The sequence below is a fragment of the Salmo trutta genome, chromosome 1, assembly GCF_901001165.1.
Source record: "Salmo trutta chromosome 1, fSalTru1.1, whole genome shotgun sequence".
NCBI classification, from domain to species: Eukaryota; Metazoa; Chordata; class Actinopteri; order Salmoniformes; family Salmonidae; genus Salmo; species Salmo trutta.
In genome coordinates this window covers 15,875,177-15,886,500 of record NC_042957.1, presented here as the reverse complement: position 1 = coordinate 15,886,500, position 11,324 = coordinate 15,875,177, and the positions used below count along the sequence as shown (strand labels likewise).

At 41.6% G+C, this 11,324-nt stretch overlaps 1 protein-coding gene across 1 annotated transcript; it reads right to left on the bottom strand.

Moving 5' to 3' along the window:
- Nucleotides 1-1,544: 1,544 nt before the first annotated feature.
- Nucleotides 1,545-9,523, bottom strand: LOC115169591 (heme-binding protein 1). Its single transcript, XM_029725390.1, has 5 exons — nucleotides 8,961-9,523; nucleotides 6,858-6,952; nucleotides 5,152-5,278; nucleotides 3,368-3,551; nucleotides 1,545-1,881 (listed from the first exon to the last, which is right to left on the bottom strand). Exons 1-5 carry the CDS (start codon nucleotides 9,202-9,204, stop codon nucleotides 1,710-1,712), a joined length of 822 nt encoding a protein of 273 aa, XP_029581250.1. The 5' UTR covers nucleotides 9,205-9,523; the 3' UTR covers nucleotides 1,545-1,709.
- Between the last annotated feature and the right edge of the window lie 1,801 nt (nucleotides 9,524-11,324).

Below are 11,324 nucleotides of genomic sequence, written 5' to 3'. Positions count from 1 at the left end.
GCAGAACTGAGACTAGGCCAAATAGGGGAGGCAGAAGCAAAATTCTGACTGACCAATAAGAGCAGGCTGTGGTCAATTTGGTTCTGGCCAGAAATGATATTTGCCTTACAGAAATTCGGCAGCACACCTTGGACAATGACAACATGTTCAACAATGTGGAAGCCATACGTTTGCCGACTATTGCCCGTGTGCTGAAAAGGCACCAGGTGTCTGTCAAACAGCTATACCCTGTCCCTTTTGAAAGAAATGCAGACAGAGTGAAGCAACTGAGTATGTTCAGTTTCAAGATGCCTGTTGTGAAAAATACCCCCAAAATTCTACATCCTTGTAATCAGTAATTCTCTGTCCAAAATGTATTTTTAGAGGGTGATGGAGCTGGATGCTGATGAAAACCATCACAAATTCCTCTTTTTGGATGAGGCAGGCTTCAACCTGGCCAAGACAAGGTGGAGAGGTCGGAATTTCATTGGCAGCGGGCAACCATCTAAGTACCTGGACAGCGTGGGTCCAACATCACCATGTGTGTGGCTATATCAGAAGATGGTGTGGTGGGACGCAGACCTCGTATTGGATCAAATAATGCAGCTCTCCTTGTTACCTTCCTTGATGAGCTTAATCAGGTCTGTAGAGCTGATGGCGGGACCTATGTCATTGTATTGGATAATGTCAGGTTCAGCATGGTTTCAGGTCCATCCACAATTTACCACCCTGTACTTATCCCCATACTCTCCTTAACCCGATTGAGGATTCTTTTCTCCACATGGCGGTGGAATGTATATAATAGGTGCCCTCACGAACAACCCACCCTTCTCCAGGCCATGGATGACGCATGCAATGACATCACGGCTAACCAGTGTCAGGCCTGGATTCGCCTTGCCCGAAGATTCTTCCCAAGATGTTTGGCTAATGAAAACATCCATTGTGATGTGGATGAGAACCTGCGGCCAAATCCACAAGACAGGGTTGATGGAAATATAGAAGTACAGTAATCAATCCTTTGTTTTGCTTTTTACAGTAAGCCAGGTGAGGAACACTGCAGTTTGTTTTACTGTAGTTTCTTACATTTTTTGTAGCTAATTATTTTAGCTTTGATTCAAAGAAACCTATTTCAGCTATACATTTCAGATTTTGTTCAATGATTCCACTGTGTCTGTAGTATTCGCTCTACTAGTTATTTTAGTGATGTACTTACATGTAGTACCATAATGAAACATGTATCACATATTTTGTACTACAATATATAATGTTTGTACGAACAACTACACAGTGAAACTATCTGTATCTTGTGTGTGGGTGATTTAAATTAATGTTCCTATGGTATTTCATGACAAATTAGTTATTTGAACCAATGATTTTGCAAGTCCAAGGTTTCTTTAAAGATATGAATGCACAATGCAATGTTTTGAACATGGGACAGCCTGTGTTACAAGTGATGACTGTTTTGAGTTTTGGTTCTGAAATTAGTGCCAAAGTGATCGTAAAAAACTGTATTTTATATACTGTATTTATATATATATATATATATATATATGCCTGAGACCACAGCCCTATTAAAATATATTTAAAAATGAAGCATACTTGTGTACTCGTTTCCTTGACGTAAACTGTACCCAATTTTTGGTTTGTGGGAGGCTTTCGATTTGGTTCGCTGTAATGAGTGTTTATCATTTGTTTACTTTGTGTTAAAAATGTAGTGCTACATAGCCACTTCAGCAGCGCTCCAGGAACCAGACTTCGTTGTGTCGGTGTGCGGCTGCGGGGCTGGTATAGCCGGCCACGATGAAGGACTCGCTCACACACAGCTGTGGAGAGTCCAGCACCTCGCCCAGAGCATGGATCTCCCCTAGGATAGAGGTCTCAGTGGTGGGTCCACTGAACGACCTGACAGGTGAGAGAGAAAGAGATGGATGAAAGGTTACACAGTTATTTAAGTGCCTTTGAATGGGGTATGGTAGAAGTTGCCAGGTGCACTGGTTTGTGTCAAGAACTGCAACGCTGCTGGGTTACCATGCTCAACAGTTTCCCGTGTGTATCAAGAATGGTCCACTAACCCAAAGGACAACGAGGCAAATGTGGGAAGTATTGGAGTCAACATGGGCCAGCATCCCTGTGGAACACTTGACACCTTGTAGAGTCCATGTCCTGATGAATTGAGGCTGTTCTGAGGGAAAAAGGGGGTTCAACTCAATATTAGGAAGGTGTTCTTAATGTGTTGTACATTAAGTGTACACTACATGATCAAAAGCATATGGACATGTGCTAGTCGAACATCTCATTCCAAAATCACGGGCATTAATATGGAGTTGGTCCCACCTTTGCTGCTATAACAGCCTCCACTCATCTGGGAAGACTTTCCACTAGATGTTGGAACATTGCTGCGGGGACTTGCTTTCATTCAGCCACAACAGCATTAGTGAGGTCGGCACTGATGTTGGCCGATTAGGCCTGGCTTGCAGTCTGCGTTCCAATTCATCCCAATGGGTTTGATGGAGTTGAGGTCAGGGCTCTGTGCAGGCCAGTCAAGTTCTTCCACATTGATCTCGACAATCCGTTTCTGTATGGACCTCGCTTTGTGCACTGTCATGCTGAAACAGGAAAGGGTCTTCCCCAAACTGTTGCCACAAAGTTGGAAGCACAGAATTGTCTAGAATGTCATTGTATGCTGTAGCATTAAGATTTCCCTTCACTGGAACTAAACGGCCTAGCCTGAACCAAGAAAAACCGCCACAGACCATTATCGCTCCTCCAAACTTTACAGTTGGCACTATGCATTCGGGCAGGTAGTGTTCTCCTGGCATCTGCTAAAACCAGAATCGTCACTCCGCCTGCCAGATGGTGAAGCGTGATTCATCACTACAGAGAATGCGTTTCCACTGCACCAGAGTCCAATGGCAGTGAGCTTAACACCACTCCAGTCGACGCTTGGCATTGCGTATGGTGATGTTAGGCTTGTGTGCGGCTGCTCGGCCATGGAAACCCATTTCATGAAGCTCCTGATAAATAGTTATTGTGCTGAAGTTGCTTCCAGAGGCAGTTTGGAACTTGGTAGTGCGTGTTGCTAACAAGGACAGACAACTTTTACGCGCTACGCACTTCTGTGAGCTTGTGTGGCCTACCGCTTCGCGGCTGAGTCGTTGTTGCTCCTACACGTTTCAACTTCACAATAACTGTACTTACAGTTGATCGGGGCAGCTCTAGCAGGGCAGAAATTTAATGAACTGACTTGTTAGAAAGGTGGCATCCTATGACGGTACCACGTTGAAAGTCACTGAGCTCTTCAGTAAGGCCATCCTACTGCCAATGTTTGTCTATGGATATTGCATGGCTGTGTGCTTGATTTTATACACCAGTCAGCAACCCCCCTCACCTGCTGTAGACCACGGTGGCAGGCCATGTCTCCATGGTGATGTCAGGGTCAAAGGGCGTGGGGGGTTGGTCCTGGTGTTTGGACGGTAAGTAGTAGGCCACCGTCACATCTCTGGACAGGCTGGAGCGAGAGTCATCAGTCCTCACCACCGTCACAATGGGAAGGGTCATACCCAGGTAGTTACCTGGCACACACAGAGGGATAAGGAGGACACAAACAGAGGTTAAAGGGATACTTTGGGATTTTGGCAATAAGGCCCTTTATCTACTTCTCCAGAGTCCAAGAGACTTGTGGATACCATTTGTCTCTGCATGCAGTTTGAAGGAAGTTAGTAACTAGCTTTACCCATAGACTTCTAGTCATTGTGCTAACGCAAGTTGGCTCGCAAAACTAGTTCCAATTTCCTTCTTACTGAACACAAAGACATACAAATAGGGCTGTCCCGACAAAAATAAATATTGGTTGACCAAGAGTAGTCTGTTCTTTCGACCAATCGATTGGTCAAAATGTTAAAACGTGTATTTTTGAACATACATACATACAGCGGAAGTCGAAAGTTCGTACACACTTAGGTTGGAGTCATTAAAACTTATTTTACAACCACTCCACAAGTTTCTTGTAAACAAACTATAGTTTTGGCAAGTCGGTTAGGACATCTACTTTGTGCATGACAGAGGTAATTTTTCCAACAACTGTTTACAGAGATTATTTCACTTAATCACAATTCCAGTGGGCCAGAAGTTAAAATACACTCCTCCTGCAGCAAAGCACCCCCACAACATGATGCTGCCACCCCCGTGCTTCACAGTTGGGATGGGGTTCTTTGGCCTGCAAGCCTCCCCCTTTTTCTTCCAAACATAATGATGGTCATTATGGCCAAACAGTTCTGTTTTTGTTTCCTCAGACCAGAGGACATTTCTCCAAAAAGTACAATATTTGTCCCCATGTGCAGTTGCAAACCGTAGTCTGTCTTTTTTTTATGGCGGTTTTGGAGCAGTGGCTTCTTCCTTGCTGAGCGGCCTTTCAGGTTATGTTGACATAGGACTCGTTTTACTGTGGATATAGATACTTTTGTACCTGTTTCCTCCAGCATCTTCACAAGGTCCTTTGCGGTTGTTCTGGGATTGATTTGCACTTTTCGCACCAAAGTACGTTCATCTCTAGGAGACAGAACGCGTCTCCTTCCTGAGCGGTATGACGGCTACGTGGTCCCATGGTGTTTATACTTGCGTACTATTGTTTGTACAGATGAACGTGGTACCTTCAGGCATTTGGAAATTGCTCCCAAGGATGAACCAGACTTGTAGAAGTCTACAATTATTTTTCTGAGGTCTTGGCTGATTTGTTTTGATTTTCCCATGATGATGTCAAGCAAAGAGGCACTGAGTTTGAAGGTAGGCCTTGAAATACATCCACAGTTACACCTCCAGTTGACTAAACTAATGTCAATTAGCCTATCAGAAGCTTCTAAAGCCATGACATCCTTTTCTGGATTTTTCCAAGCTGTTTAAAGGCACAGTCAACTTAGTGTATGTAAACTTCTGACCCATTGGAATTGTGATACAGTGAATTATAAGTGAAATAATCTGTTTGTAAACAAATATGTTGGAACAATTACTTGTGTCATGCACAAAGTAGATGTCCTAACCGACTTGCTAAAACAATAGTTAACAAGAAATTTGTGGAGTGGTTGAAAAAAAACGAGATTAAATGACTCCAACATAAGTGTATGTAAACTTTCAATTTCAACTGTACATGGATTCTTCTCTGCTACTCTCACTCACCTGAGGTATTCTGCTGGCAGATATATCTCATGAGCTTCATGAAGCCGGCACAGATGCTCTGCTCGTACGTGTCCTCTCGCACAGTGATACACGCCCAGCTGGCCTGGTTGTAGACTCTCTTCTCATACTGCACAGGACAATGCATAGGGCAGAACGATGGACAAATGGTACGAGGGGCAGAGAGAGGGAAAGAATGAGAGAGAGCAGAAGAGAAAGAGAAATGACAGACGGGGCTAGTAGTGCAGGGATAGATTAAGGGTTGCCCTATTGCCTGGCTCAAGTGAACTGAGCAGTTGTGCTAGTTGAGCTGTTCCGGAAGTTGCCCCATTGGGCAGATGATTTAAAGGTCCAATGCAGCCATTTTTACCTCTACATCAAATCATTTCTGGGTAATAAGTAAGTACCTTACTGTAATTGCATTTAATTAAAATGGTCAAAAAGAAACAAAAAACAACTTCTTAGCAAAGAGCAATTTCTCAAGCAAAGAATTTTGCTAGGACTGTCTGGGAGTTGTCTTAGTGGGGAGGGGAAAACTGAAAACAGCTGTTGTTGGCAGAGAGGTTTGGAACTCTCTTATTGGTTTAACAAATGTAATGCCTGTTGATGTCACCAGGCAGGCCGAAACTCCATCCCACCAAAACAGGTTGAAATGTCAGGTGGTCTTCTCAAACCGCTCTTACAAAAAGGGCATGGTCATCATTTTTACAGTATTATTCCAACCTTAGTGTGGAAATATATATATATATATATATATATATAAAAAACACAGAAAAAGCATATTTTTGACTGCACTGGGGCTTTAATATTTTTTTGTTTTAAAACAACCAAACTGCAAAGAATTCCAATAGCCTAAAGCTGATCTTTCATTTTTTAAATGAAAGACAGCAAATGTATGGTATTTATGCCAGTCGGGCAAGTTGAGCCCCCCTATGTGTAGATGAATGGCAGGCAATACTTTACATGACATTTCTGCATGTAAATACAGTGCATTTGGAAAGTATTCAGATCCCTTCCCCTTTTCCACATTTTCTTACATTACAGCCTTATCCTAAAATGGAGTAAATAAATGTTTTTCCTCAATCTACACACAAAACCCCATAATGACAAAGCGAAAACAGGTTATTCAAATTTTTTGCAAATGTATTCAAAATTAAACAGAACTGTGTAATTTAAGTACATTAAGTACATTTGCAAACATTTAAAAAAAAAAAATGTTTTTGTTTTGTGATTATATTGATGAGGGGGAAAAAATTACTTAAATACATTTTAGAATAAGGCTGTAATGTAACAAGATTTGGAAAAAGTCAAGGGGTGTGAATCATTTCTGAATGCACTGTAACTAATTTCGGGCAACCCCCCCAAAAAAATACCTCTGACTTGCCTGACGGGCAATTACCTTTCACACCTTAATGTCAATCCCTGGAATTGATTGATAAAGAAAGCAATAGAGAGCTATATAAAAGAGTGGTAGATATTGATTTATTCATATCCATCTTCTTTAACTCAAATTAAAGAAAATGCTCAAAGGCTTGCATCAATACTGTTAATTACAATGCTCCCTGTTTACTCAAACTCAATGAAATCAAGCTGAGAACATAAGATAGGCTAGATAAAGCAACTGCCTGTCCGCCATTCCATCTTTCCCTACTGGGTGATGGGGACAGAGGGAGCAATGAATGAGTACAAAGGGGGCTAGACTAGCTTACATTCTCTTTGCATGTGATCAGCGTGAAGGGGACTTTCTCCCTGTCCGTCGTGCTCTCTGTGTCTGAGGTGAGCTGTTGGATGGGCTGGGCCATGTCTGGAAGGAAAGGGACAGAGGGGTTAGAGCCTGGCGTCACACAATGCCACCTATAAGATAAACGACCACACAAGACAGTGATCGGTTTCTCTTCCTCAGATGGCATACAGCACAATAATAATTATACTGCTGTGCTGTAGTACACTGGGCTTCTGTGTAAAGGAAACCGTTTTGATGAGAATAATCTTATAACAAAATTGAAAAATCAGTTTGAAAACAAGTAGACAATCTCAAAATAGATTTGGACAAGGCTAATAGAAGTGTATTGAATGTTACATTTCTGACAAAGTATCTTCTCACTGAGTGATCTTAGACGAGTGACTGAAGTTTAGGAAGCAATGAGAGCCCTAAGGAAGCACATCATAGGAACATTTAGGTCATGTGGGGATGTTTCAGATGGACAGGTTTGCCACCATTTTGGGTGGTCTGTGCACTGCAGAATCCAATGTACACTCAAGTTGGACGCAAATTAACTTTGGGGTCATCGTACACTGTAGAACCTTTGCCTGCGTCCGAATGACACAAATTAACTTTGAGGTCGTCTTTAATGAAGCACCATTCTCTCCCTGATCAACTAGCCTAAAATATTAAAGCTTTTGTTTGTTTTCCTTATGTGACCTATGACCCATTTTCTGTACTGGAGGAAAACAGCTACGCTAACATCTTGACCACAACGTGCGCGAGCATTGCAAAATAAATGTACATATACATGTTATTCAATCATTGCACGTAGCCAGGTGCTAAAATAGAACTTGGTTCCATTTGTGACGCTTGATGCGTAGCAAGTCCCGCCTCTCCCATCTCCTCATTGGTTTTTAAGCGTATATACCCATGTGTCATTGAAAGATGAACTGAGGTCCACACTCCAGTTGGTGGTGGTAATGCACCTTAAAGTTGGTTGCTAACCGCCATATAAAGTCCAAAGAAGAAGCCTGAATGAGGAGAGATTACTCGAAACAAATTCAGTTTACCCTTTTATCTGTGGATTAATTGTAGAGTAGAGTAGAGGACCTTGTGCATTTCAGGTAAAATAACAACCCAATGTTTATATCCCAGGACAAATAAGATAGCAACAGCAAGCTAACTTGCTAAATTGCCATGAATGTTTAATGCTTTTCGACCTGTCCCCAAATTAATATAGTTGGTTTAGAGTTCATTTTGATATTTAAACCTGCGTGTCCTGATCGTGTCTGAACAAAATCAACACGCACACGCGTGGTCTGGTCAGCATGTAAAATACTCATGTTGTACCCATCTGCACTAGAACCAAAATAATCTAGGCCCATTCAGCTGTGGCTACAAAACAAACTCACTCTAATCTGATTATAACCCACCATTTTGTGACTATGAAAGGGCAAACAGGCTTGCATATCTAAAATGTTTATCTAAACTACCTAGCCTGTAGGCCTTGGTCTATTCCACAAAATAACATCTAAAGGCGTTAGCCTTATCAAGGTGTAGGTGTTCTCAATCTTACAACAGGTTGAATAGTGCAGGCCAGTTTCAGTCATGGTTTCTCTCACAGCTAACCATTTACTTTGATGGTCTATTTTTTTTCCCTTCAAAAGCTGATTCTGAAAGGGTGAGTTGTCCCCTTTCCCTAATGTTGTGAACAAAGTTCAGACCTGTACAATTAACCTACATTTTCCAAAACGACATTGAGTTCACAGTCCATTATACCATGTGCCAGTAGAAATGTGTACTTTAGTATGCTTGATGAGAAATTGTTTATCTTGTGTTGCTGGTCCAAGTCATCTTCTGCCATAATGGGTCAGAAATGATTTAAAATCTAAATGGTTTACATGTAAACACAGACCTCACGACGTTTTCCCCACCTACACACCACGCTGTAAAGGATAGTGGTTCAAGTAGCGTTCGAATAAAACAGGCGTTTGTCAGTATGCGAGGGGAGCAAGGAGTGATTCAAACGTTTCAGGTGCAGGACAATGTGTGCATGCTTGCATTTCGACCCTATAGCGATCTAAATCTACAATCCTCCCCCTCTTACCCTGGGGAACTTGAACATGATGTACTCTGCCAATGTCCTGCCAGTAGTTTAACAGGCGATCCCGACTCTCTTCCTCCATAGCATCGTTTTCCCCATCTGCCCCCCCGCTGCTGCAGAGGTCTGAATCGAAGTCATCCTCGTTGAAGGCATCCAAGTCCTCTAGCGTGATAGTGGGTCTTGATCCAGATTCACCCCCGCGACTGTCACCTCCTTCGCCACTCATGTGACAGCCTCCTCCATTCATGGTTATTTTGACAGAAGTGTCCAAAACCTACTTGCAACAGTCGCAGATCTCCAGCGGGAGGGAAGATTGTTGAAGTGATAACAGCAGGCTACAATGTTGCCGACCTAGTTAGCTTGATAGCTGGCCAGCAAGCCCAGAAAACTTTACAAACGGAACGAATCATGACAACCACGGCATTAGGTCGACAGTGCCTGTCAAATACGTACGACTGATGTACAAAGTATAATATAGTTAGTAAAACCACCCGGTTCTTGTGCACATAAAGCAACTTCGAACGTCTCTCTCCCCGTGCGGTGATGACTTGTATTTTAAATTCAAGGCTCTCTCTGGTCACATGGCATACAGTGGGTCGTCACTAGTTACCACAGCTACAAATGGATAAACACTGCCCATTTCTGAATGTTATCATCTTAACATCTGATTTTAAACTTAACCTTAAATGTATTTTCAGGATTTTGACTTTGTGGTTGTGTAACTACTGACAACTCATGCGGAGGAAGGAGAACAGTATGTGGGTGTGATCAAAGGCGTACTTCTCTGATAGGCGAAGAAAACATTTATATGTATAAAACATATACATGACTAACTTTGACATTACCTTGGTGTAAATATATTTGCTCACATTTAAAAAAAAAAATTTGTGCAAATTCAAGGGGAAATAGTGTTCATTCTGTTCAAAAAGTGTGTAAAGAGACTTCTCATTTATGAAGGATTCAGGTAGGGAAATAATCCAAATTGATTTAGTTTATGACAGTTGAAAATGCAAGTTAATTGCTCAGTGTGTATTTTATAAATCCACTCTGTCAATCAATGGATCAATCAATCAAATTTCCCCTTTCTACTCATTCATTAATGTCCAGGCACATATTGACTTCCCTGAGCACCAGATAAACCCCCAGTATGATCTATTTTAATTGGGTCAGGGGTCTACAGTACATGGCCATGAGGAGGGTTACATCAGAGATTATGGAAACTCATTCCTGCCACATTTATTTTATTTTAATGTAGATACTATCTCCAAATCTTGAGATACAAAAATGATAATTTAGAGATACCATTAGAAAAAAGATGGTGGTGGAATGGTCTTCCATAGAGATATCATTTTGTGGGTTACACAAACAAATGGATGTGGAAGTGACCCACAGGTTGTTATGGCAACTAATATATACAGTGAATACCTATTCACCCCGTTTGGATTTCTTCAGACTTTGTGTTTCAAAGTGGGATTAAAATGCATTTGATTGTCATGTTTTGTCAATGATCTACACAAAATACTCAGTAATATCAGTGAAAGAAAAAAAACAGTTTTTTTCAAGATGAAGGAAAAATGAAATATGAATATGCCTTGATTAGATACAGTAAGTATTCACCCCCTGAAACAATACATGTTAAAAACACCTTTGGCAGAAATTACAGCTGGGAGTCTTCTTGGGTAAGTCTCTTAGAGCTTTGCACACCAGGATTGTGCAATATTTGCCCATTATTATTAAAACAATCCTTCAAGATCTTGGTGAAAATGGCCAGACAGCAATTTTCAAGTCTTGCCATAGATTTTCAAGCAGATTTAAGTCAAAAATGTAACTTGGCCACTCAGGAGAATTCACTGTCTTCTTGGTAAGCAAGTACGGTGTAGATTTGGCCTTGTGTTGTAGGTTATTATCCTGCTGAAAGGTGAATTCCTCTCCCACTGTCTGGTGTAAAGCAGACTAAAGTAGGTTTTCCTCTAGGATTTTGCCTGTGCTTAGCTTCATCCCGTTTCTTTTCATCCTGAAAAACCCCCCAGTCTTTGTCAATGTCAAGCATACGCATAACATGATGCAGCCACCACCGTGCTTGAAAAAAAGGAGGCACTTACTCAGTAATGTCTTCTGTTGGATTTGCCCTAAACATAAGGCTTTGCATTCAGGCCAAGGTCATTATTATGGAGGCACAGCCATTGAACTCTGTAGCTGTTTTTAAATCACCAATGGCCTCATGGAGACATCCCTGAGCAGTTTCCATCCTGTCCTGCGGCTCAGTTCAAAAGGGTGACTGTATCTTTGATGTGACTGGGAGCTTTATTACAATAATTATTCACTTGACCATGCTTAAACAGATATTCAATGTCTGATTTGTTATTG

Bases quoted from the DNA above. Each gene is read 5' to 3' on its own strand.
- LOC115169591 (XM_029725390.1), bottom strand. From the start codon at position 9,204: ATGAATGGAGGAGGCTGTCACATGAGTGGCGAAGGAGGTGACAGTCGC. The intron at 6,953-8,960 runs GTAAGAGGGGGA...CTTTCCTTCCAG, and splicing joins TCATGTTCAAGTTCCCCAGG to ACATGGCCCAGCCCATCCAA. The intron at 3,552-5,151 runs GTGAGTGAGAGT...TGTGTGTGCCAG, and splicing joins CTGCCAGCAGAATACCTCAG to GTAACTACCTGGGTATGACC.